This window comes from Aspergillus viridinutans, assembly GCF_018404265.1.
Source record: "Aspergillus viridinutans IFM 47045 DNA, scaffold_4, whole genome shotgun sequence".
Taxonomy (NCBI): Eukaryota; Fungi; Ascomycota; class Eurotiomycetes; order Eurotiales; family Aspergillaceae; genus Aspergillus; species Aspergillus viridinutans.
The window spans coordinates 3785-31772 of NW_025091220.1; the positions used below are offsets into that span (position 1 = coordinate 3785).

A 27988-nucleotide genomic window follows, 5' to 3' on the forward strand; every position below is an offset into this window, starting at 1 on the left:
ATAAACTTTCTAAATATCTTAGAGAAAGTAAGTTCCCCTTCCCTTACTATTCTTCTATTAATCTAACTATAGTAAGATTCTAGGTTATCTTCTATATAATAACTTCTTTAATATTCTTAACTAGTGGAAGAAGAATATCTCTTAATATCTAATACTTATCTTAATTACTTAAGACTTTCTTACTATCCTAGTAACTAGTGTTAGGCTAGAAAATCTATTTAGTATAGCTTAGGATATCTATTACTACTAATATAGCTACCTAAACCCTAAGATAATATAGTTTATCATGCTCTTAATGTGCATAGATTAATTTAAAATTAATTAGGAATTCTAGTTTTTACTTAATGAGGTTGGCAAGACAGATATTAATATAAAGAAGGATAATTAGGTTAATTAGGATGTTAAGTAGTATATTAGTAAGGCTAAAGAAGATTAGGGTAGCTTTAATAAAGATAATAAGATAGATATATCTTAGTAAGAGGTATCTATAAGAAATAGGTCTAAGGGAGGAGGTTCTAGTAAAGAGGGATCTAATAGAGATAATAATTATCTACCTATAATATAGATTATTATTTCTTAAGCAGTATCTTAGGCTTAACTAAGTTATCCTTACTATATAGATTATTAACTAGGGTATTTTAAAGAGCTTATAGAGGGGTAAGTTACTTAGTAGATTTTTAATATAATTAAGGAGTTCTACTTTATTATCTTATCTTTATAAAATCTAACTATAGTTAGAGTACTTAATTAACTTAACCTATTTTTTTAATATATAATACTTCTATATTACCTTTAATTAGATTAGGCGGTTTCACCTAATCCACAAAAACCATAAAAATTAAAACTAATGGTTTTCACTGAACCTGAATTGGGCCCAGGGTAGGGAACTCAAACCCAAAGTAATTCCCTAGGCTAGGCACCAAACCCTCACCACTGTGGGTTTGGTAAGGGTTGGATTCGATTTTTGCAGTTCGGTTATGCAACTCTATGAGCACCCAGTGGGCCCTGCCTACTACATATATCTCTTATACCCTTTCTATATTCCTTTAATTACACCCTATATAAATAGTTATTTTATAGTTCCTCCCACTATAGCCTTACTATAGTAGATTATAACTATTCTAATTAGTTACTATTATCCTCTAGATTTAGTACTTCTTATAACTTCTTTTTTATACTTTTAATCTTTTTAGCCTTTAGCCCTATATCTTTCTTAGCTATATCTAGTATCTCTATAAAGTTAAAGTTAAACTCTAGCTCTTTATCTACTATATTTACTATTATTAGGTCTGGAAAAGGGTTTCTAAGTTAAAGATAGATATAAGAAGGAAGATAGATATAAGAAGGAAAGATAGAGATAGTAATATTATAATTAGAAGATAAGGCTATATATAGATTTATATTTAATTCTTAATATTCACTACTATTAATGAGTAGAGTAAATATAGTTAAGGTTAGTAAATAGTAAGAATTAATAAGCAGAGTAAATAGAATTAAGGTTAGTAAATAGGAAGAATAAATTAAGATAATAGTAAAAGAATAAACTAAATAATAATATCTTTATATTATTCTTAACTATAATTTTTACTTACTTTTCTTTTATTTTATCTTTATTTTTCTTTCACTTTACCTTTCTTTTAGATTATAAATAATCCTACTACTATAGATTATGGTTATCTTATAGTATTAATATTATTTTTATTTAAGATATTAAAGAATCTAAAATAGTATTAATATAGTTATAAAATAATATTAAAATAAGAAGAAGACTAAAGTTTTATTAAGTTATAAGAGTAGTATACTTCTTATTTAACCTAATCTAGTCTTAGTCTACTAAATAACTATTATTTATGCTATCTTACTAATACAAATTAGTCACAACCAGTGAAAACAAGTCATAACCTCAAGTTAACACCAAATATGGGCACCTAAGTAGTTTTCTAGTTCTAGTTCTACTTACTAGTGAAGTCCATTCCCTTGGAGTCAACTCTCACTTCGTTCATTTGCTTATATGGAATCTTAACAATTTGAATCAAATTCGAAGAACGCTACCTACGTAGACGAAACAGAACTGATGGACAGGAAAACAGGGAGAATTAAAGTCGTCCAAATTACACCAATCTGATCTTCCTACCTAGACATCCTCAATCCAAAACCACGCGAGTAACAGGCCCTTTCCACATGGCATCGGCATCTACAGAAAAAAGAACAAGCTTAGCCTCAATACCTCACTCTTGATGACCTGAGACGTACCTGGATGTTTCTCCACACTCTGAATATCCCTCCTCATCTCCTGCTTCTTCTCAAAATTCACCCCAAACCTCTCATCCCGATCCCCCAGCAATTCCTTCAGACCACCGGGCTTCGCGTTCGTCACCGTCTCATCCGAGATGAAGCTCGCCATCAACTCCGGAACGCCGAGAGGGACGGGGTCGCCCCGGTCGACTTGCCAGAAGTGATACGCTTTGCCGTATACGGGAATTAGGTCGCGCATTTCGGCTTTTTCGGCGGTTTCCCAGGCTGGGATTGGTATTCCTACATCAATGAGTCTATATGCTTCCGCATAGTAAGGGTAAGATGAAGGGGTAGGTAGGAAAAGAAAAGAAAAGAGAAGAGAAGAGAAGCTGCTGACTGAAAAGAGAAAAGAAAGACCTACCCGACGGAGAAGGCATAATCAGCATCCCACTCTTAATCTCATACTCATGCGTATGCCACAGTTTCCGTTCCTCGGGTGGAAGCGTCTTGTAAACGCGCGGAGAGATCATGTATTCGACCCCGATGAGTCGGGCGTTGTGATGCGGTGAATCGTAGATTAGGCATTGGCGGATATCTAGTCAGTAAGTATCTTTCTTAAGACAACTACAAAATCATCAGTTTTGTCCACAGACAAACCTTCAGTCACATGAGTACAGTAATGATTTGCCTCAACACTCCGCTTCGGATCCGACGCATACGCATGGAACGCATTGAGATGCGCGCAGATCTGTTTCACCGGCGCGAAAGCCTGGATTACCGAAGCGCTGGCTTCGAGAACACGGCTCCGCGTCTTGAGGGGATCGCCTGCTGTGCCTTTGGAGTCGGTGGGGATTTCTTCGAGAGTGTTTGGGCTTGCCATGACTTCCTGTCTGTCTCTCTGTCAAGTAATTGCCTTGCTTGAGAATGAATGGGTGCTGTGGGAGACAAAAAATTCCTCAAGGTAAAAAAGATCCGACTTGAATATTTGCAAGAAAGACGGAATCAATGATGGATATTCAACGTATTTATGTGTTTAATTAATCTATTATGATGTCAGAGTGATGATGCTGGATAAGTAACTGACTGTGTTGGATGGACGGATGGCATCGGAAGCTATTCAGAATGTATTTACGTAATTAAAGTCTGAAGAATTGGCTAGGTTATGAGATTTTCCATGGTTTTGTGAGGAGCTCTGGTAGGTAGGAATGAGTAAGGATTTGTATGATCACAACTTTCAGGCTGCTGGGTTTATGTACTCTTTATCCATTAGGATTTGTGATATACCAGAAAAGAGGATCTTGGCAGGTTACTCTAGTACTGCCCAAAGCATATTTATACAAATCTATCTATAATCTATATCCCTTTTATCTGAGGTAAATCTTGGCAGCTAGTGTAACGGCAGGCCTAAGACTTCTAGGCTGGGGCTCGTTGGGTTTATCTTGAAGACAGGAGACAAGGGGAAAAGTGGACCTCGCCAGACCCATGGGCATGCCCGCAGCCCAGATGGGTCTGTCCATGGGCGGGCCGTGGGCGGGCCGTGGGCGGGCAACCGCAGCCCACAGTGGGCAGGGGTTAGGGGGCCGCCCACACTTGGGCGCCCATGGAGCGTCCATGGGCAAAATAAAAAGCAATTATAGAAATTCCCATGACCTGCATAAGTTGTTGAAAAGAGACGGTGCTAATTAACTAACTAGACCAAATAAGCAGTAAGTGGGATCACCACCTACTATTTTCAGATATTGACAATTATTAGCAACTACCGATTTTACTATCGAATTGCTAGGTTAATACAGCATGAGAATATGCCTCAATATGCCGGTATTCGGATATGAGACTAATAATGAGAGGCAGAGAGAATAGCTCAAAATCTTTCTTTTGTAGTGATAGGATTTCTTAGTATTTTACATATAAAAAGGAGCAAGCAACCCGTTCAAAGCTGGAGTTGCGAGATCAAAAACAGATAGCAAGAATATCAATTCCCTTTGTTCTTCCCCGATTAGTCGTTTTTTCCCACTAGATTTTAGCCTCTCCGAAAAGTCAACAGTTATGAGCCTGGGTCGCGAAGCTTGGTGTTGAATATTGAACATTCTCATCAGCAATCTTCCGTTTTGGCCTCGGACGAGAGAAGAATCTAAGTGAGAAAGCTTCCTTGGAATATACCATAATACCAGTGTGTCATTGTCGAACACTTCCAATTGTGTTGTTACGGCACACTTGCAGTCGACACAGAATGGTTGGATGAGGCTTACGAGAAAGGCAGTGCAGTCTGACGTACAATCAGGCTTGAGGTCAGGAGGCGGCTAAGTCACGTGACTAACAGTCCCTGACGCCAAGAAAAGGTGACGGTCCATCAGGGACCGTGATCACCTAACACCAACATGGACCATGGGCAGCGGTCCATAATGGGACCTCATGATAACCTCAAGGTATGGACCAGAAGGGAGGAACTATATAAGGACACTCCTTACCATTGTATCTAGCACTCTTAGTTTAGTTCCTCGCGTTCAATATCAATAACTCACTTGAGTACAAGTTCACTAGTCCAATTTAGACCTCGCCAAAGCCCGCCCGCGGGCCCTAAGTCAGGCCCGTAGCCCGGCTCGTGGGCTCAAGGTCAGGCCCAAAACCCAAGCCCGCAAAACCCGTGGGTACCCGCCAAGAGCCCATTTTTGCATAAATTTTCCTGATTGGGACATGCCAAGGCGCATACCACCGCTGACTCATTCACATAAATTATAACTAGTTAACTAATGGCTATCATGTGATTAATAATACGATTGGCCCTGGTCATAATGGCTTTAATGAGGCAACTCAGGCACCTAAGTATAATGTGTTGAGTGGTGACACATGATCGTTTGGTAGCAGCGTAACTACTTAATGAGCACTCACCCCTTTCCCTGTCCTCATTCGATTCATCTCGACTTTGAACATTTACAAAACGCAAGTCAAATTTCTTTCTCACATCCAAAGATGCCTCAAAAGATTGTTTCTTCATCTCATGAGCTAGAATTCAAAAAATTCCAAGATTGGAATGGTGATTATCCTACTCAGACCCTGATTTTCCACCACGAGTCTTCCTCATGGTGGATCAAAGTTGAGATAGATTGGTCTCTACCGGAGTCAATACTGAAGTTAGGCTATTTCAAGCGTCGGTCTATGTTTCACGAATTTGTCAAGGCAATTGACTTTGGTCAATTGGATTTGATGGAGGATACCGTGACACGCATCAATCTAACCTTGCATGAGCAAAGCCATAAGCCGATCCCGATTCGGAATGTTTGGAATGAGCAGACACAGCCAAATTATTTTTTATCTATTGCCGATCGAGTGTCCTTCCAGATTGAAGAAGATCCGGGGAGAATTATATACCCGACTCTGGACCAAGCTCAAGATCTACCTACCATTGAGGCTAGTCATCTAGAAGACGCCAAGGTCATCGCTCCAACCGTCTCCGCAGTCCGTTTCAAGCAAAAACGGTTCGCATACAAAAAAATCGACCGCCCTATCTATGAGCCAGGAGACGCAGAACATATATTGAACGAGATTAACGCTCTCGCCCAACTTCGCGGACAGCCGAACATCGCACAACTAATCGGGGTTGTTATATCTGAAAACCCATACAAAACCCGTCAGCCAACAACTTCGACGGGGGTTATCACAGGATTTCTCCTCGAATACTATCCTGAAGGGTCTCTTGAGCAAGTTCTTGCAGAAAATAAGGAGCAAGATGATTCGTTGCTGAGACGATGGGCGCTACAGACTGGGAGAGCATTGGAAATATTGCACACGCAACGACGGACCCATCTTGACATCAAACCGTCGAATATTGTTTTTGACGCGAATAAGAATGCTATCCTAATCGATATCAGTGGAACCGGTGGGTATGAATGGGAATGGCTCTCGCCAGAGATGCAAAAGATCATTCAACGAAACGCTGCATCGACTCCTGCTAGCATGCCATTCGACAAACGTGTCGCCTCAGACTGCTGGGCTTATGGAAAACTACTTTTGACTATGGCAAAGAAACTTAGCACTGGTGGTTTAGGCAAGAAATTACAGTCGATCGGCAATGACCTGACAAAGGCAGATCCGAAAGCTCGCATTTCGCTGAGCGATGCTCTTGAAAGGATATGAGGCCAGGAGTAAGAATGCCGGTCAGTTGTTCTCGTTATCGTAGCGCTTGGAAGATGGTCTTTATTTGTCAAGCCTGTCGAATTTATTTGTTTCAGTAATCAAGAAACCCGACAGTCTCGAAGTAGAACAGAATCCGTGGGAGAAGCTATACATAGGTAGCCGCGGTAGCTGTGGACAATGCAAGGGGGAACAACTGTATGGTCAGACGCGTTGGATCAAATAAAAGGTACTTGGGAATGCCTGGTTAACCCTGGGCTTTCGGCTATCGTCAGAAGTTATGAGAATACGAACAGCGCAGCTACCGGAGTCCACTCATTAAGAATGCCTCGGACATCTATGAGAGATGGCTGCTCATCAGTGGAGACGCTTACAAAGAAGCCCGATCCAATCTAAGCGACCATTCTTGCACTAGAGGCAAGGAACGGCAGTTAGAACGCGCTGATCTATGCGTGGGAAAGAGCGGAAGAGCCTTCGGGTTACTCAGTTGTAACATCTCTTAAGTTAGGAGAATTTCTCGAAGTGCTTGCCAACCTTTGCGACTACAGCACTACTTTTGGACATGCATATATCCGTGGAGGCAATTATCGATATATTCGAGCGTTCAGACGAGCAGGTTAGTGCCGAAAAATCCATCCCAGGACATTTCCATCTTTTGGTTGGTCCAAGAGGCAGGACTCCGGATGAATTGTGTATCTAGGTTGGTGCCAAAATGGACATCATCACCCAGCCATGTTGGAGCTTGACCCTACTCCGAGTATATCCTACTGGCACATGGGTCCAAGGACCATATTCCGTCTCCCTCGTCCATCCCTGAATCGAATATTCCGGAGCTTTAGGATCAAACACTACTATTAAAGAATCTCTTGCTTTTATCCGACATTCTTTATCTGCTGTAGAAACAAGTGACAAGGCAATTATTCGTCTTAAAGCTATCTCCCCGCGCTGCAAACTGGTAGGTGTTAGCAATCAGGCTATTCAAGATATGGAATTTTGCAACCACATCCAATACCTCGTATATACTGGAGATGTCGTTCTAGCTACCATCATGGCTCGGTCTTCGCAGGTTAAGGATCCTCTCTCGTGAGGCAATTCTGGTGGGGCCGGATTATATAAGCGATCCCCAAGACAACTCACGAAATATTTGGGCTCTTCTCAACAGTGCGGGGGAGGAAACTTAACATGCTGTTGAATTAGATTACTGCTTACCAAATGGAGAAATTCGGCCATTCTCTTGTTGAACCTTCCTGTATAGGTGATTCAGCCAAGATGATCATGAACTCACCAGAATTCTATGGAATTATGATTATAAATTTGATCTTGTCAATGCAGAATCATTTTAAATCTAAATACCTTCATTTTCTATCTATAAATATGGCCTAGTTAGTTACTTATTAGAAAGAATCAGACCTTTATTTAATTTCAATCTTACATATAAATTCTTAGTTATTTCAAAACTCTACTAGCATAGTTAAATTCAAAAGTTATAAGCCTAGATTACCCTTAAAGAGATACTTAGGAATTAATTAAGGCTAGCATCCCTATTAGGCAGTGGAATATTATATTAGAATTACCTAATTAGGAAGAATTAAAGCTATATTAATGCTACTATTATCTATAGAGCTAATATAGAATACTATGCTGAACTAATATCTTCTAATTCTATTAAGAAGGTTACCATCTCACTTAATATACTAAATAATTAGTAGAATTAGTAGAATTAGAATCCACACATCCTTAGCTTAGCACAAAGCTATAGAGTATTAGATATCTTGCTTAAGAAGGAACCTTAACCAGCTAAACTAATCTATCTAGATAATTTAGATTCTAGATTAACTAATTAGTGAGCTATATTAACTAAATAAAAAGCAGAAGTAGTAAGTAATCTAGATCTAGAAACCTTATATAAATAATAAGAGGGTTACTGGGTCTGGATTCTGGAAGTATAAATATACTAAATAAAAGGAAATAGAGAGAGGTCTTATAGCTATCTAGCTAGCTATTAAATAAATAGTAGTAACGAAGCATCTTAATTAGTTAACTAGTTAATTACTTTATCTATTTAGTATAGTTGCTATAGTTAGTTAAGTTAGTCTAGTTTATATAGTTTATATAATTTATCTAGTTAATTACTTTATCTACCTTATCCTATTCATCCTATTTATCTACTTTATCTATCTAAGTTCTAACTAGCCTAATTACTTTATTAAATATATTTAGATAGTTCTAGTAGCCTTAATAACTACTATTATTACTTACTATAGTATTATTTAAAATTTTAAATTACTTATTATAATTCTCCTGCCCTAATACTATCTATATATATACAATATAGCTATTAGAGTAATATCTTACGGTCTTACCTCTCTAGGTAGTTCTTAATATTTCTATATATCTAGGTCTAGCTAATTAGCTCTCTCCTTAAGCTTATTCTAATTATATTTACTTAGATTAAGATTAGATAAGCTATAAGTATAGTAGCTAGTTAATAATTTATTATTAATCTTTAAACTATTTCTTAATAATAACTATCTAATATAGATTACTCTACTACTAGTTATTAGATCCTTATAAAATATATACTATTCTTATTAGCTAATTATTCTCTATTTTTTAATATATTTATTATCTTTATATCTTTATTCTATAGCTCTTAACTAGTAATATAATAGAAATTTAAAAGTAGTTAATATACTTTAGGAGACTAACTACTTTTAAATTTCTATTATATTTCTTTTATCCTAAATAACTCTACTAATTCTTAATATTTTTTAGTAATAGTGGGATATTCATCATTGTTAAGGACATGGAGTCTTTAAAGAGTGTGAGGATAGGGGGTAGGCTAGTAGCTACCCTGTATATACCTCCTTTATTTTAAGGGATTCTAGCTGTCTTTTATATTTTAACCTAAGCTAAGAATGAATATAAGGTCTAACTAACTATATAAATAGTAATATTAGTTACTAGATATTATTATATACCTAATATAGCTTCCCTAAAGCTATATACCTGCTATTAATATCACATCCTCCCCTACTTAAATTAAACTTTATCTATAGAGTTCTTAGTCAGCACCTGTTAGTATAACTATATAGATATAACTATTACTAAGAGATATTAGGTTCTAAATCTAGTATTTAGATATTATTATTTCTTTATTAATAATCTATAGAATTAATTAAATTATTCTTTATACTATTATTTAAAATTACTATAGTAGTAGCTAAGTATATTCTTTATTTAATTTATAAGAGGTATAATTAGATTACCTTACTTAATAATATTAATAAGTAAGTTACCTAAGTAATTAATAATCCTTAAGTACTGTATAAAGAATTATAATAAATATTATTATTTATATATATATATAAATAATTAAATTAATAAAGGTAGAATTAATTAATAAGTATAGATAAATAAGTAAGTATTTACTACTAGTATATATAGCCTAGGTATAAATACCCTTAACTTTTCTTACTTAATATATAAGATATTTTATAACTAAGTCTTAATATTAGATCCCCTAGCTTAGCTTTTATTTATTTAGATTAATAAACTTTTATAGTCTCTTCTCTTTATAAAGTATATTTACCTTCTTTAACTCCTTAGTTATTATACTTCTATTCCTAATTTAAAGATACTTATTCCTAATTATTATAGTACTATTAAGTAGGTAATAGAGAAATGCTTTTTCTCTTTAATAAAGTAAGATAGATCCTATATTACCCTCCTAGATATAGTATATAACATTAAATAGTCTTATAATAAAAGTAGTAAATTATTAACTAAGCTAATTATTAATCTATCTTAGTAATTAGCTATTATTCTCTATTAGTAAGGTATTACTATAGGTCCTAGTTATAAATAATATATAGACTCTAGTATATTTCTTAAATATATTATATCTCCTAAGTATAATTTAAATAGTATAACTTAGATATTATTCTAGGGTGCTTATACTAACTACCTATAGTATAGAAAAGACTTAAATTATAAATTCTACTTAGGTTATAGTAAATAATAGAATTCTAGGAATAATATATAAGTTCTTATTTTAAACTTTTTATTAATAGTTACTTATTTATATAGGATAATTCTATAAGCTAGTAGTCTACTAAAGATTTAGAGTAATAGTCCTACCTTATAAGATATACCTCTAAGTAAAATTATTAATATATCTACTAAATAATAATTAAATACTTTATATTAGACTTCTCCTAAGCTTATTACTAAATCTAGCCTAAATTATTATAGTTATTACTCCTCTTTTTCTATAAGTAAAGCTATTCCACCTATATCTAATACTAATTTAAAATATTAGACTAGATTAAGTTAATTAAATAGTCCTAAAGAGAACTTTATTTCTATATTAAGTGCTTATTATTACTATATTACTATAGAGAAAGCTTAAGCTAAGATAGTATACTCTAATATCCTAATCTTCCTAATACTAGGTAGTAGTTCTCTAACCTTAGATACTATTCTAACTTTAAATACTATAGATCTCTTTATTTCTAGTATAGATCCTATTATAGAAGCTATTACTATTAATTCTTACTTAAATCTATCTTAGCCTAACTCTATTACTTCTAATCTTAGTAATCTAAAGGGTAAATATTATCTTACTTTAAGTAGAGTATCTCTAACTTCTTTTAAGAAATATTATCTTAACTATCCTCTTAATAGTGCTATTCTCCCTTAGCCTATATTAATATCTAATTTTAAAAACCTTATTATACTTTAAGTAGTTTAGGAGGATCTTACTTATTTCTCTAAGCTTATTAATAGAAAAATTTTAAAGCTTAAGGAAGCTCTTTATCCTAATAAAGTAGATAATAATAAAGAACTTAATCTAAAGAATAAGGTATATTAGAATAAGTAACTTACTAGTCTTACTAGCCTTTAAGATAGAGGTAGAGGCTAAGGTAGTTAAGTATTACTCTTATTAAGGAAGCTAATAAAGTTAAGGAAGCCTAGAAGATCTCTTTATTTAGCTATTTTCTTTTATATTTAGCTATTTTTAAGTAGTTTTAACTCTAATTAAATAGGTCTTCTCTCTCCTATCTAAATATTCTTATAATACTAGATAACTTATCCTTCTCTAATTACTCCTGATAAGTTAGAACTACTACTATAAATAGTCTATTAAAGTCTATATCTCTCCTGTTAGTATTCTATTAGATTTAATTATTCTTTAATAAATTATATAGTATTCCTTTATTTAACTTATTATTTAAAGAAGTTAAGTTAATTTTACTCTAGTTACTTCCTAGAGTTAACTTCTTTAGATAGTATATAGGTTAGCTGGTTCTTATTAGTATATTATTAATATATTTTTAAACCTTTACTTATTAAGTATATTATTTTATTAAGATATCCTTCTCTACCTACTTTAAATATACTTCTAAATATTTAGTAGATTCCTAATCCTTTTAAGTCATCCTTAAAAGTTTATTATATAAGAATAAGGGTTCTTTAACCTCTTTAAGTACCTTATATACTTTAATTAGTATATAAAGTAATAATCCTACCTTCTATAATTATTATATTAATATAGCTAATATCTATAGTTTCTTTAGCTTACTATTAAAATTAGCTTTTACTAATTATTAGTTATTAATTAAGTTCTCTACTATATATCTATTAGGTTCTGAAATAGCATATATACTAAGCAGATATAATTATTTAATCTTATATAAACTAAACTATTTATATTAGAACTTCTAAGGGGATTTATTCTAGATAAGGACCTATTAATCTTTTATAAAGTAAGATTCCTTTATATTACTATCTTAAATTAAGTTCTATTTAATTACATATACTAATAGCTTCTTATTAGCTAGGGATTACATGTGGTTAATATATTATAATTAAGTTTTAATATCTTAGGTAGTTAGTTAATTAGTTCATGAATAACCAGGTAGTAATAGATATATACTATAGAGAAGGTAGAAAGGTAATAGCTTTATCTAGGTATAGATATATACTTAAGTAGTGAAGATAGCTAGAGGTAGATATTTATCTTATAGATATATTAGTTTACCTATAAGATACTTTATTAATATCTTACCTAGTAAGCTATTCATATTTTCATTCTTACTATTAGTTCTAGGATAGTTTAGGGTTATTATATAATATTTCACCTTAAGAATCTTAAGGTATACTACTATAACCTAGGATAGTAGATTAGAACTATTATCTAAGAGTAGTTCCTTAAATACTCTATAATTAATAAAGATATCTTTATAGAGAAAATAGGCTAATATATCCTCTTTYATATTAGGTATAGCTTTTRCTAYRACCTAACTAGTTATATAATTAATAGCTATAATAATCTATTAATTACTATTTAGTATTATAGGTAGATGCCTAATAAGATTAATTCCCTAATATTTAAATAGATARATACCCTTCTTYACTAAGTRCTGTATAGCTTTATATTTAAGATTTAGTCTTAAAGGCTTTACTATTTAATAATTTAGATAGCTCTTAGTAATATCTTAGATATCTTTTTATATTATGGGCTACTAGGCATGGGTATAAATTACTCTAAGTAAGGCTAGATAGGCTAGATAGCTAAACTAGTTATAAAGTTATAATATAAAGTTCTTTTAAAAGGGAATTTTAAGATATAGTGTTTTAATACCTTCATTAATATAATATAATTAATTAGTAGATTATTAGTTAATAAATTCCACTTTAAGTTAAAAGTTTGGTGCTAATATCTTAATTTTTATTTTAATATTATTAGATATATCTAGGTTATTATCTTTTAAGAATAAGGCTATTAATGGATGCTATTCTAATTTATAGAGATATAATAATATATAAAGGTATTCTTTACTAGTTATCTACTATAACTATATTATAGATAGACTAAAAGTAGGTATTTATGCTTGATTTACTAGACCTTCTTTAATAAAGTCTAGTTAATAACTTATTATATTAGGGATGACTGCCTCAGTTCCCTTATAATATTTAATAACTAGATTATATATTTAAAACTCTTTAATCTAATATATAAGATATTTTAAATATATCTTTATATAGATAAGATATTAAAGGCTTTTATAATCTATTATAATTATAATAGGCTAACTATTATTAATATAGTAGTCCTATTATTAGAGTACTTCCTTAATTATAAGAAGTTCCTTCTTATATATAGGATAGTTCTTTTTAGTATTATTAAGCTTTTATCTATTAAATACTATAGGATGCTACTATCCCTTTTTATCTTATTATAATAGTACTATACTAAGAGCCTATTTAGATGTATTAGTCTTAATTTAATATAGTAGTAAGGGATTAGTAATCTTAAGGATAGGTATATAAACTATTATATTCTTTAGTATTATAAATACTTACTAATATTAAGTATTCYAGACTATAGATTAAAACTTCTTTTTATAAAGTAAAGTATCTAATTCCTTTAGRAGYTTATAAAGAGRAGCTATAATTCTTATAAACTTATATATAAATTAGTAATAGTATATAGCTAGTCCTAAGAATTATTAAAYTTTATAAATATTTATTAGTTTTAGCTATATCTTTATAACCTCTATTTTTATAGGCATTAGTTAAACTAGTCTATTACTAATAATATAACTATAAAATTATATTTCTCTCTTAGTAAATATATACTTAGAGAGTTTTATATATAACTAATATTCTTAGAGTTAATTAAGTACTTATTAAATATGCTTTTAATATTCCTTTTCTAAGTCTAAGAAGATTAAGATATTATTAAGGTAAACTACTATAAAGTTAAGGTCCTATATAATACTATTTATTATTATCTAGAATATTATAGAAGTATTATAAAGTCTAAATAATATTATTAACTACTTAAACTTACTAAATAATATATTAAAAGCTATCTTTAGAATTAATAATTTATCTATTTATAACTACTAATAACTAGAGAGGAGATTAAGCTTTAAAAGATACTTAGCTTAATCTACTTAATCTAGGAGTTCTTAAATTCTTAGTAGTAAATAGGTATTCTTCATAGTTACCTTATTAAGTAAGTAGTAGTTAATATAAAATTACTATTTTCTATTTAGTTTTAGGATAATTATAATAGAAAAGCCCTAGGCACTAGCTAATAAATAAATAACTACTTTCTTTAAAAGCTCTTTAACTTATCTTTTTATCTTACTAAATTTCTCTAGTAACTATAGGTAAGAGTTAATATTTATTAGTAATAAATCTCTAGTATTAATATAATATTCTAATAATTAAACTAGAGGTATTTCTATAACTAACTCTTCTCTAAATATATCTTTATATTAGGCTAGAAGAGGACTTAACTATTATAAATTAGTTAATATTTTTTTACTCTCTTTCTATTCTTAAATAATATATAACTAAGCTTCCTGTTAACCCTTCTAGAGAGTATATTAAAGCTATTTTATAGAGATAAGATTAAGAGAGATTTCCTTATTAATCTCTATTTAGGTTCTTAGATTAATAGGGTAGATAGTTATATACTTTATTCTATATCTCTTAATAACTATCTATCTAGTAACCTAATTAATATTAGGGTTAAAATATTTTAGCTAATCTTAACCTAAGATAATATTATACTCTATTATTTTAAGGACCTAGGGAGTAATAATATAGCACTAATTATCTAGCTTAAATAGAATTTAAACTTAACTAGATATATATATAAATCTACTATTTAGTAGATAAACCTATAGTTATTTAGATATTTATTAAAATTAAAACTATAAAGAAGGTAATAAATTAGCTAGATATTTTAAAATAAATATATAACTAGAGCTATAGTCTAATAGTACTTAGAGATAGACTACTATCTAAGAAGCTTTAAGTATAGTAGGGAAATAGAGAATATTAGATCTAAGGGTATTTAAATAAGCCTTAATACTATTATAATCTTCTTATTCTAGGTCTACTTCTATTATATTAAATAGTCCTTCTTATAGTAGCTAATTTTCCTTATTACTATCCTTATTAGAATTATTATAGTCCTTTAATAGTTTAAGATTATTAAACATCTCATATTCCTTAACTTTAGAAGCCTATAATAGTTAACTAATTAATACTTCTATATCTAGTAGTCTATTACTTTTCCTAACTACTTCTTATAATTTAATTATAGCTAGTTTAGTATAATATAAACTTAAATATTATAGCCTTTCTATCTATAATTAAAGTAAGCTTAATTAATTTAATACTATATCTTTTATTTATATATTCCCTTCTTTAGTTAATTTAGGGATGCAGTAATAGCATTTAAATTAATATCTATTAGATCTATTTAGTAATTATTAACTTTACTAAAGGATTAAAGCTATATCTAAGTATATAGAGCCACTCCCTATTTATACTTAGTAAAATAATAAACTATATTATTAAAAGTAGTTAGTTTATTATAATCTTCTATCTAGTAAGCATGCAGAACTAGCTTTAAATTAGTAATAAACTTCTAAATTAATATATTATTAGGAATTCTAGATTTAATGTATTCTATAGCTTTAATTAGGGAAGTAGTATAGGATTATATAGTTTAATTTTTTTAAGTATATCTCTTATACTCTTCCTAATATTTATTCTCTTCTCTAATCTCTCTAAAATAGTCTTAGATCCACTATTTAAAAATATCTAAAGTAGTTATAATAGCTATTAGATTATATTTAATTTTCTATTTATAAGTATCTTACTATTCTTTAGCCTAGCCTATAAAGTAATACTTAATTACTATAACCTTTTTAAGTTTAGTAACTTCTTTCTAAGTAAGAGTTTACTTATTATAAAAGTATTTATTAATCTACTAGAGCTACTTTATTATAGCATTCTTACTATACTTACTATTATATATAGGGATTAGTTTAAGGTTAGAAACCTTTTAATATAGCTTAAGCATTCTAGGGGTAATAGTAGAGAGAGAATTAGAATTAGGAGTAATAGTTATAGCTCCTATAGCCCTATCTAAATAGATATAACCTAGATAGTTATACTAATCTTAGAGAAATTTAACTAACTACTTATATAGCTAGATTAGTTTAGCCTAGATATCTTTATTTATGCCCTAGGCAGTAAGAGTAAACTACTATTAAAGTTAAAGATATTCTATCTTAAAGCTATTACTATAATTAGTAGCCTAGATTTAAGGGGTCTCTATACTAGAAGATATAGATTTAATATTATCTATTTTTATTAAGTAAAGAATAATATCTAATTAAGAGTTAAAGTTAGATTTAATAATTATTAATATTAGTTTAAACTTATTAAAATAACTTTAATAACTCCTAATTTATCTTTCTTTAAGGTTAAATTATTAATCCTATATCTATTACTATTTTAAAAGACTCTAATAACCTATAATATCTATAACTTATAATATTACTATAGAGAAGAGTTAATAAAAATATTCTAATAATAAATTATTACTCTCTTAGGTATCTTAATTAGTCTGAGAAGGTTAAAAACTATTAATCTAAGGTATTTTCTATTAAATTAGGGATAATTAATATAAGTAATTTTATTAAAGTTAAATTATTAATAATATTCCTAAGAGTTAGTAGACTAAGGCTATTATAGTTTAGATTAATCCTTTATAAGAGGTTTTTAAACCTTCCTAGGAATTAAGTATTATATATTTACTTAATCTAGATATACTACTAGATAGGATATTTATTATTATTAAGGATATAGAGTCTTTAAAGAGTATAAGGATAGGGGGTAGGCTAGTAGCTACCCTATATATATCTCCTTTACTTTAAGGAATTCTAGCTATCTTTTATATTTTAACCTAAGCTAAGAATGAATATAAGGTCTAACTAACTATATAAATAGTGATATTAGTCACTAGATATTATTGCACACCTGATATGGCTTCCCTGAAGCCATATGCCCGCTGTCGATATCACAATAGTACTATTATTAGATTACTCTCTTTAAGCTCTATTAAATAGTATAGGTTTTATTAAGATTAGCTATGGTTGTGGTGTTGATCTGAACCCATGACTCCCTATATAGAATAAAGATAATATTAATAATAATTATCTACCTATAATATAGACTATTATTACTTAGGCAGTATCTTAGGCCCCTTAGCTATTATAACCTTATTATTAGAGTTGCATTTGGTGCGAGTTCGGGTGAGTCCAGGCCTAGTTGGCACCGAACCACTGCAGTTTCAAGCCCAAATTTTAGAACCCGCAACCAAATTGAACCTGGTGCAATTTGGTTGTGGATTCACCGCAAAAACCCGCTGCTAGGCCTAGCTAGGCCTAGCTAGGCTGATCATAACTAACCATGGTTAGATTCGGTTTGGTTTCGGGTTGGTTAAACCATGAATTTTAACCATTTTGCCCTTACCATTCCCCCTAGGGCCCCCTTCAGGGATGCCCTCTAAGGCCCCCTATTAAGCATGCTTATATAAAATTATTATTTTTATATAAAATATATGGTAATTATTATCATACTAATTTAGATCTAAAATATCAATTCAATATCTATAGATTTGAATGGGTGGTGGTTAAAAAACTATAGTAGTTATTAATCCTTGGTTATATATATATATAAACTACCACCACTTCTATACTAACCTATGACAGAGATGATTATTCCCTTATATCTTAGCAACCACTAGGTATTATAGATTAATATTTATATATTTAGATAGCCTGAATCAGGGGCTATCTAGTGATATCAATATTAATTAATAATATCTAGAATTCAATGATTTCTAGGTAAAACAGTGCGGGTTGGTTAAACTATTAGGTTAAACCCATAAAAACCATAACCGACGGTTTCCCCTAATGAATTCGATTTGGTGCCAAGAGAAATCAAAACCGGTGTGGTTCCCTAGGCTAGGCACCGAACCCAAACCACTCTGGGTTTGGTGAGGTTCGGGTTCGATTTTTGCGGTTCGGTTATGCAACTCTACTTATTATATAGCTTATCTACTAGGATATTTTAAAGATCTTTATAATAGATAAATTACTCTATAGATTATATTAATATAATAGAGTTAGGAGTTTTGCTTTATTATATAGCCTTTATAAAATCTAATTATAGTTAAAATACTTAGTTAACTTAGCCTATTTTCTAATATATAATACTTCTAAGTCTTCTATAAATATCTTTAAGTAGGTTAGGTAGTTTTCCCTAACTTAAAAAACTATAAAAACTATAAAAACTATAACTAATAATTTTAACTAAACCTATATTAGGTCTAGGGTAAGAAACCTAAATCTAAAGTAATTCCCCAGGCTTACCCCTGAACCTACACCTCTGCAAGTTTAGTAAGGGTTAGATTTGACTTTTGCAGGTTGGTTATGCAACTATATTAGTGGCAAGATTGCGGAAGAAGTGAGGTCCCCTCAAGCCGCTGGTCATCCATGTTGGCGATGAACCAGTGAATTGGAGACCATTCCCAGGAACCCCACGCCCATAACCGTCCGGGGTGTCCTCCCTATTGATATCGTCCCCTCACCCGAACATCAACCTACCGCAATCATCTCGGCGGTCTTTCGGCATCAAGCCATCAACAACGTCACGTTGCCACGAGTCCAACACCAATGTCTTCCCTCATTCTGCCTTTTCCGGCTCTGCTGCAAGAGCACAAAGATTGGTCTGATCTGAATAAAATGCTAAATTGGACAGGAAGGCGACAAAGTTGTATATATCCCAATCCCCAATCCTAAGCATAGTCGCATTTGCCTCGCATAACTTTGTTCCTACAGCTATAGTACTCTACACTTCCTTTGCTTGAACGAGGTGGCCGTTCATTTTCTTGAGATTCTGAACGCTCGCCTTCCGCGGGTTTTTGGCCTCAAAGACCTCTCGGAGCTCCTCCAAGGTTTTGCCGGCAGTTTCAACGAAGAAGAAGTAGATTATCACCATCTCCACCACAATCCAGATAATGTAGACCAGATAGAGCTTCCCTGTTGAGAGGATCAGTCAATCACATCTTTAGGTTGCTAAAAAAAAAGGAGCAAAACTCACAGCCAATCTCTGAGATTCCGATAGAAACACCATAAGTGTTAACCATGATCGCAATGTTCAGGCTATCCAGTTCTGTTAGTCAATGCGCCGGTATCTTAGCGGATCCACTTACAACAAGAAGTTGGCCCCCGATCCTTTAGCCCTAGTCCTGTTCTCGAGACATTCGACGGCATAGAGAGTCTGGAGCGGCGTGAATCCCCACGCGAATGCGACCCCAAAGAGATATATAAATACAATAACACCGTAGGCGAGATTGGGATTATTGGCAGATTGGGCAGTGAAGGCTGTAAGGAAGCAGTAAGAAATGAGAGAGCCGACTAGGCCCCAAAGCATCATCTGTCGCCGACCGAGTCTATCCAGTAATGAGGATCCGTAGATTGCCGCCATCATTGAAAAAATGGGGTTGATGGCGTTGATCAGTAGTTGGCGGTTGCTGTCGGTGATACCAGCACTTTTGATCATCTCGGGCTAATGGCATATTAGCGAATCAATCAGCTGTGATCAGGGGCAACAGACTTGATAGCCTGTAAGGGGGCAATAGCATCAGAACTACTTACCATAAAATAGCTGACTACATTATTCCCAGACCACTGGCCGAAGAAGGACATGGCGATGACCATGGCGAATCGGTATCGAGCAGCTCGCGTGTTATACAACTCCCTAAAGTCCCACCAGGGGTTCTTGTCGTCGGTCAAGCTATTGTCCTCGACGATTTCGTTGTATTGGAGTTGGACAATAGGAGAGCTGACGTCGCCATCGGCATGGTACTTGGCAAGAACCTGGAGAGCTTCGTCGGCTCGGTCGTGAGATATCAGCCACCTTGGCGACTCTGGGAAGAAAAAGATGAAGACCATGACAATCGCCGGCATTAAAGCTTGGACAATTGTTGGGGTTCTCCATGCCCAGGAATCGCTGTAATGTCTGTGGATTCGACGCACAACTGGCATTAGCGACATCTTTAACAAGAAACAGGAGGTTCGAGGGCTGCCTACAGGTTTGTGCCGTAGGTTGTCCACCCCGCGATGATATTACCCAGCCACCAGAAATTGTTGTACATGCCAGCCATGAAGCCTCGATGTGTTGGGTGAGCCAGCTCAACGGTATACGTGGGCCCAGCTGCCGAAGCTATGCTGGCTCCAAAACCGAGGATGAATCTTCCGGCGATGAATTGGCCAAGGTGATTTGCAGAACCTTGCACGGCCGTTCCAATCAGGACTATGAGACAACCAAGGAAGATGCACCATCGCCTTCCAAGGCCGTCGGCTATCAGACCACAAAAAGGGAAGGCTGCAATCTGTCCTAGTTGGTAGATGATAAAGACGATTCCGGTGCTCGATCCGGCGCCAGACAAGCCGAATGTCTCCTGGTACGGGATCATAGCGTTGATGGCACCCATCAAAGACGAATCAAACCCATTCATGGTGGATACTAGATACGAGATTGAGAGGATAGCCACGAGGCGGATTGACCACGGGTTTGTCTTCTGTTGGGCGACAGCTTCAGCAAGAGTTTTGGGTGGCATTCCGCTTTCTTTCGTGTTCCGGGTTTCGTCAATGGTCTCAATCATAGCGACCAGCCCTTTGGGCGTCTCTTCGGTCGCCATGGTCGACATTGGTATCCAGTCAGAGAGTAGCACTGTTGTCGCCAGAGAGAAAGAAGACGGATGGTTAGAAGAGCATCAACGGCCTCCTGCCTGGGTCTTGCTTCACAGGGGGATTATATAAAATGTGAAGAGTACTCGGGAGGGTGGGGTATTTGCTCCAAAGATTTCTTGGTGCTCCGCATCCAAACGCAGCTGACTGGGTAAGGTGAATAAACTGATGAGTGGTATCACAGGGGAGTGTATAATCGGGCTTCGGCCTCTATCTCCGCTATCATTCCTTCTTCCTTAGGAACCCCTATAAACTTCATTAGTCTATTACTGTCTTCTCCACTCCTTGTCTCACCTGATGACCTTTTAGCTTTATCTAACTATTAGGGTTTCGTTCCAAAGACTGAAACTAATGTATCCTAGATTAATATAAACTCTCAACCTATTTAATAGACTTCTTATCCTGTGCAATTAATTGGATGAGGCATTGGATTAGGTTTGGTGCTGCGTTGTCTGGGGTTGGCCCCCCACAGGCTTCCCCATACCTCACTGTTGCAGGATCATCCTCGGTGGATCACTCGGGGGAATCGGAGCCGTAATATCGCCGCCGGGTTCCCACATGGTCCTCGGCATGAGCCTTGAGGAGCATACTAAGCTCGCATTGGGCTAGATCGCCGGCTAAAAGAGGTGGCTAACAAAGATACGTTCACCAAGAGTCCATAGTTACCCCGGCTTCCCCGGGCCCCGTGGAAATCTAGTGAGCTGCCCTGCACTTTCGCCACCTTGTATCCGTGACTAAGGACGACCGTCACCAAGAGGCCGATGAGGTTGTGGGCACGATCCTGCAAAGCTAGTAGCAGAAATTACCGCAAAACAAAAACTCAGTGTTTTTACTATGTACCTTAGTTGACTCGCTTCAACCCTTGACAATGTTACTAGTCTCCTCGTGTAACACCCCGCATTGACTGATCCTGGTAGTCCTGTATTTGGGCATCTTCTCTCCATGCACTTTAATTAACTTAATTCATTTACGTAGTATCTCTGTACAGAATCACTGTGATAGGGAATAACCATGTGGCTCATTACCACTCTCCTTGTAGCTAGACATTCTATAGGCGTAGGGGATTATGTACTTGCATAATACATTGCAGTAGCAACTGTTGGTGCAGACATATTCCCTAGTTGCTCCGCAGTGCGGCCACACTCCCATGTTAAAGGGAAAAATTGAAAGAGTGAAAATTAGTGATTTATTTTTTGATATAGACATGTCGGTAGTCTCATAATATGAAAACCCAATCCCTGTCATGCTGTTGTAATGACTGGGATATTCAACACCAGGAAGTGCGGACACACTATAGAGAGTGTGACCACACCAGGAAGTGTGACCACACCAGGGAGTGCAGACATACCAGAGGGTGTAAATACACTAGGAAGTGCAGACACACTAGAAAGTGCAACCACACCAGGAAGTGCGGACACACCAGGCCCTGGTGCACTTACACTCCCTAGTGCACTTGCACTCAAAATAATGTCTATAGTCCGCATTATCTGGCTGTATCCAAATCTACCGTACCGGAGAAAAAGTGCCAATGGGACCTAGGCCAGCTTTTGGCTTGTCCAAGATATTCTACTCTGGGAATGACTAATGATACAAAGTCCTGTCTTAATCCTTTATTGGCCTCAAACACTACCGTTTCCCTTTGTTAGTTAACACAGGACTTTCTGTCATCATCCCCAAACAGGTTCTGCTCTAAGTGACCTCCCATAGCAATTTCATCGATAGATTCCATAGGCCCAGTTGTCAGGTAAAGCATCAACGCGACCTGCAGTGATATGTATAATCACCATGACTCTCCAACCCAGCTGCCAGGCAACTAAAGAAAGACGGGAAGTTTATGAATGTCCGCATGCCAATTGAGTGGTCTCCATCCTTATATGAACAATCTGTCGTCACATTCAAGTTTAGCCCCCTGTTGGCAAAATAGAAGGTCTGGTCCCACTCCTGGCTTGATCATTTGCGCTAGGTTGGGTTCATTTATTCTGTTATTATATCTCACAGCAAGATCTTACCAGGTTATAGTCTTTGGTTTTGGATACTGCAAGAGCTGATATATGGTTAAGAGCTATCTTCTTTAATTTAATAGTAGACACCTATGATGTCTCCTTGTGCGATAGGCCAGCGGCTATCTAAGTTAAACATAAATATTTAACTATTATACTTTAGTTAGATCATTAAAGAGATGTCCGCATTGCACTTACAGCAGTACTTAAATACCTTCTAAAATAAACTGGATTCCACCTTCTACTCCCATTCGCACTACGACCGAATCCTGCCGACGAGGATGGAGCTAGGCGGAGTGATGGAACTCTAGTGCCCTCTGGCTCATTCACGCAGCTTTTCCAGCATGGCCTTTTTCACCCGTTTGGCGGAGAGCACCGGGCGCAGAGATTGGAGAGGCTGTTTGATCGATGGACTGAATTGATCGAAAGTGGCGTGTGGACAGTGGGCGAAAATGGCGTTGAGGGAGGGATCGATATGTTCCAGGATGCAGATCATGGCGCCTGGGAGGATTACTGGATTCCCCCATCCTGGTGAGATTCGATTGAATTATTTAGGAAAGTGGAGAGGAAGTATGACGGAGAATATTGTCAAGTCCATATCAGTCTGGATATCTCTGGTGCGGACATCCATATTTTCTCAAAGAGCGGCAGGGATTCGATCGGGGACCGCGCAGGAATTCATCAAGCAGTGCGAGACAGCCTCCAGCTTGGCACGACAGGCTGCGGGATCGAGAAGCGGTGCATCTTAGAGGGCGAGCTATTGGTGTGGAACAGTGAAGTTGGCAGAATTGAGCCGTTTTATAAAATTCGCCGTCACGTCCAACGAGCTGGACGTCAGATTGGAACCGCTGGAGACTCCCCCATCGCCGTGGGTGAGCGCCTTATGATCGTCTTGTACAATGTCATGCTGCTGGATGACTTGGTCTACGCCCAACAGAGCCAAGATAAGCGACGAGATCTGCTTGAACAGCTGGTCCATCGCATCCCAGGCCAAGCCGAAGTTGGATCCCGCCAAGTGATACGATTCTCATCCACCGATGCAGCTGAAAGTCTGCGCAAGGCATTCTCTAACGCTATAGCGCAGCGATGGGAAGGGCTCGTTCTAAAGGTTGTCATGATCCCTGCTCGTCATTCTGCCAGGACACAGCGTCCGACAAACTCAAGAAAGACAACATTCCCGGCCTTGGCGACACAGCCGATGTCGTTATCCTTGAACTATTTATAGGACTCCGCACACACAGGCTGCCCGCCTAAATCAGTGCGCAGCAATGTGCTAATCAACGAAAGCTAAAAGTGGATGAAATTAGTGGCGGAATTTAGCCATCATATACTTGCTCAGCCAGAAGCAACTATTTCTTAGCGAAGCGGCTTTTGCCTCTAAGAAGTTTGCCATAGCGGAAAAAGAGGAACGGAAACGGTATCATGGCAACAGTGAGAAACGCCAACAATGATGACGCCCATTCGTATCCTAATCCTTCAAACATGTGCTCACCGAAAAGCGGGAATACGGCTACCGTTTCAGATTAGCTTTATGCTGAAAACCAAAGTCATGGCATTTTACTGCCTTCATATACGTACCGGCAAAAATGCATCGGATGAAGCCATTTGCGGCCATGGCGCTCGCTGCGTACGTTGGATAAGCGTCAACCTGATGCAAGTTCTGTCAGTTGTGCCTATCAAAAGACAAATTAAAAGTAAATTGTAGTAGTCTAGATAACTTACAAGAAAACCGAAAATAGAGGTAAACAGCAGCAATGCCCTAGTTTGGTGTCACCACGTCAGCTTTGGAACCTTTTCCTCTTGCACTTCGATAGCTTGTACTTACCCAAATCCAAAGATGGTCGAGCCTATGATAGGAGCAATCCAGTGCACCCAGGGGAATGTTGTCCATCCAAACATGAACATGCCAACAGGCACAATCAGAGAGCCTACCATAGCAGCAGGAAGCCGGAACTCGGGCTCGCTAGCACCTTGGATACCCGTCTCTCGTTCTTTCTTGTGCACAAGACGGTTTCGCGCATTGTTCCAAATCGGATTCATGAAAACAGCTAGGATCATGCCAAGACCAATTCCTAGGAAGGATAGACCGACTTGCCACAAATTGAAACCATGATTGTTGACAAAGACCAGCGGGAAAGCGTCGAAAAATAAGTAAAGAATACCATGTAAGAGTGCTGCAAAAATGCAGAGGCAGAAACACACGGGTTCAAGGATGAGAAGCTGGAATGGTCGGAGTAAGGAGTTGCCAATTGCGTGGGCAACAGACCGGTGCGCTCTTTCCATAGGAGCAAACCATTCGTCGTTGTTGGTCTCTTTTCGAAGCTTTCTCGCCTTGTTTCGCAATAGAACCGGATCTAGCTCATGTTAGTTTGGAACAGGACTTGAAGAATTACAGCCATAAACCTACGAAATGTCTCAGGAACAAGGAAGATGATTGCCAGCCACAAAACAAAAGACCAAATGATTAAAACGTAGTACGTCCATCGCCAATCGAGATAAGAACAGATCAAACCGCCAATCAGGGGACCCAGACTGGGTCCGATAAATGGCGACACTGAGAAGACAGAAATCGGGTGTTGTAGTTGCGCCCTGTCGAAGAGATCGTGAATGGTGCCTCCAGCCACGGCGAGGAAAGCGCTGCCAGCGAAGCCGTCGAGAAAACGGAAAATGAGAATCACCCCAATGTTCTTGGCGACGGCCTGTGGTATAATGAAAATAACATAGATCGTCCAGGAAATGACGTAAATGGGTCGCCGTCCGTAAAACTCGCTGAGGGGGCCAAGAGCCATAGGACCGAAACTGATACCGAGAACGAAAAGGGAAAGACCAAGAATAGACACTATTCTTGAGTTGCCCAGCTCTGCTTCCATCTGTTGGTATGTCGCGGTGTAGATGGAACTAGCGCATGTCCTGAATATGTTGCGTTAGCTTGGGCCAGTTGCTTTGATTATGCGTAACTTACATGCACAGACTGACAAAACAAATAACAAGAACGATGCGCCATTTTTTCAAGGTGCTGTAGCTACGAGGGCATAGAGGGTACGCATCACCACCCTCCCAGCCGACCTCGTAACTGTCTTTTTCCGTGCTCGGTGGGCTCTGGGCTTTCTGGTCTGCTGGTGCGATAACCGGAGTCGCGGTCTTGCTGTTGTCGTCCAGCGACTGCATTTCGCTGTCTTTGCTTTGCTCTTCCATGATTTCGCGAGATCAGTTTGCTCGATAGATTTTGGCTATTATGGGAGTGGCCACCACAGCGCTGGGAAGATGCCACGACGAGGACCGTACAGCGCCGGATGAATCATTTAATTTATTTTTGATCTAAACAAGGCCTCGCTAGTGTCGTCCTTCTTTTTGCATTACTTAGCAGAAGAAATTGAGCGAAATGAGCCGACGCGCCCCTATTTTCATGCATTCGGAGGGTTGACAAAGGGCTGGAATCGGGCTGGCTGGCCTGGAGCGGATTTCGCGATGATCGGCATCTGGAACCCTCTCCTAACTGGCGGGCAAATTGAATTATTCCCGGGAGTATCTGCTGTTGCAATTAACTCAAGACCGTAAGCAGGATCCAGGCCCGGACAGCCCCAGTCTGGAGTATTCCCCAATTTAGATTCTAGACCAACTTAGGCTCCACTAAACCCTCCGTCAGCATGCCTAGTGGCCAGCCGGCTTGCAACGGATCGCCCATGCTCAAAAGCAATTATACTACGCCACGTCGCCGCCATGTAGCCATACTCTGAAGGTGGTTTCGCCCAAGTTCTGCAAGAATAGACGAACAGCATTCATTCATTCATTACCTTTTGGTCAAAATCAACACACCATGGCTGCCACAACTATGGAACGCGGCTATCACAACACATCATCGTCATACGTCCTCCCCAATGAGTGAGACTTTTTAACACCCAGGCTGAATTGAGCCCTTCACTAATATATGTCATGTAGCGCCATTGAGCAGGATCGACTCAATGCGCAAGCCGATGCCATTGTGGCCATGATTGGTGGTGCTCCGTTTTTGGCGTACAACCGTCATCTCGCAAACGCCTCCAAGGCAGTCGATATTGGCTGCGGAACTGGTGTTGCAACCATTCAACTGGCTGCTCTGCTCCCCAGCGCAAACGTGGTCGGTGTTGACATTACTCCTGTTCCCGCACCTGCACTTGCTGCTGCCCCGCCCAATCTACAATGGGAGACTGGTAATATTCTAGACGTGGACATGGAGAAGCAGACGGACAGCCTCAGCCGTGGCGCATTGGCACCAAACACTATTAGCTACTTCTTTGGATGCATGTTGTTCCTGGGTATCAACGACTGGCACAAGTACTTCCAGGTTGCCAACCTCATGCTTCACGACCAAGGCATCATAGAGCATCAGGACCTGGATTGGAAGTTCTATCGTGTCGGCACAGACGAATGCCTCAGCGATAACTGGAAATGGTACGCCCGGCTCATGGAAGCCGTCAAGGTGGCCGGTCTATCCGAAATTTCTGGATCCAATGCGGCCTCTCTCATGGAGACGGCTGGTCTGAAAGTTATTGAAGTTCGGAAGTTTGAGTTTTCGTTTGTCCCATCGGCCAAGACTCCCAACAGTCAAGCAATGGGTCGATACGTGCAAGCGAAGCTGATGTTAAACTATCCAGAGCTGATGCGAAAACTACTGGGGTCGCTGAACATTGCCCACGATGAAGTGGAACAGCTCATCCGCGATGCTTTAAGAGACCTGTCATCTGAGGAAGGAATTCATCAGAAATACACTGTCACTATTGCAAAAAAAGCATGAAGCAGGTTCAATTGTCTTGTTTAATCTGGATCAGGAAAGTAGTAGTGCATGCTGAGCTTCTTCTGGATAGAAAGGACAGCCAATGTTTATCATGATTTATGTGTATTTTCTCATACAGTTTTTATAACGACATACATAGAACACTCCGATGTTGGAACACCCCAGTCAAATACTCCCAGAGCAACAGAGAAAGGCAATACTATTAGATGGAATAC

General features: G+C 36.6%; 6 protein-coding genes across 6 annotated transcripts; 3 read left to right on the forward strand and 3 right to left on the reverse strand.

Moving 5' to 3' along the window:
- Positions 1–2144: 2144 nt before the first annotated feature.
- On the reverse strand, positions 2145–3115 carry Aspvir_006001 (OBAP family protein; the record flags this gene model as incomplete). Its single annotated transcript, XM_043269209.1, has 4 exons — positions 2145–2194; positions 2254–2535; positions 2657–2830; positions 2893–3115. The coding sequence occupies 4 exons, from the start codon at positions 3113–3115 to the stop codon at positions 2145–2147; spliced, it is 729 nt and encodes a 242-aa protein (XP_043125144.1).
- A 2090-nt stretch (positions 3116–5205) lies between these two features.
- Positions 5206–6369, forward strand: Aspvir_006002 (protein kinase family protein; the record flags this gene model as incomplete). The annotated part of the gene is made up of 1 exon (XM_043269210.1): positions 5206–6369. One exon carries the CDS (start codon positions 5206–5208, stop codon positions 6367–6369), a length of 1164 nt encoding a protein of 387 aa, XP_043125145.1.
- Positions 6370–19095: 12726 nt separating this feature from the next.
- Positions 19096–20950, reverse strand: Aspvir_006003 (uncharacterized protein; the record flags this gene model as incomplete). The annotated part of the gene is made up of 5 exons (XM_043269211.1): positions 19096–19286; positions 19348–19409; positions 19460–19815; positions 19905–20268; positions 20340–20950. The coding sequence occupies 5 exons, from the start codon at positions 20948–20950 to the stop codon at positions 19096–19098; spliced, it is 1584 nt and encodes a 527-aa protein (XP_043125146.1).
- Positions 20951–23474: 2524 nt separating this feature from the next.
- Aspvir_006004 (uncharacterized protein) lies at positions 23475–24224 on the forward strand (the record flags this gene model as incomplete). Its single annotated transcript, XM_043269212.1, has 2 exons — positions 23475–23530; positions 23603–24224. 2 exons carry the CDS (start codon positions 23475–23477, stop codon positions 24222–24224), a joined length of 678 nt encoding a protein of 225 aa, XP_043125147.1.
- A 124-nt stretch (positions 24225–24348) lies between these two features.
- Positions 24349–26194, reverse strand: Aspvir_006005 (MFS transporter; the record flags this gene model as incomplete). The annotated part of the gene is made up of 6 exons (XM_043269213.1): positions 24349–24509; positions 24578–24647; positions 24722–24758; positions 24825–25353; positions 25407–25909; positions 25962–26194. The coding sequence occupies 6 exons, from the start codon at positions 26192–26194 to the stop codon at positions 24349–24351; spliced, it is 1533 nt and encodes a 510-aa protein (XP_043125148.1).
- A 622-nt stretch (positions 26195–26816) lies between these two features.
- Positions 26817–27773, forward strand: Aspvir_006006 (class I SAM-dependent methyltransferase; the record flags this gene model as incomplete). The annotated part of the gene is made up of 2 exons (XM_043269214.1): positions 26817–26881; positions 26939–27773. The coding sequence occupies 2 exons, from the start codon at positions 26817–26819 to the stop codon at positions 27771–27773; spliced, it is 900 nt and encodes a 299-aa protein (XP_043125149.1).
- Between the last annotated feature and the right edge of the window lie 215 nt (positions 27774–27988).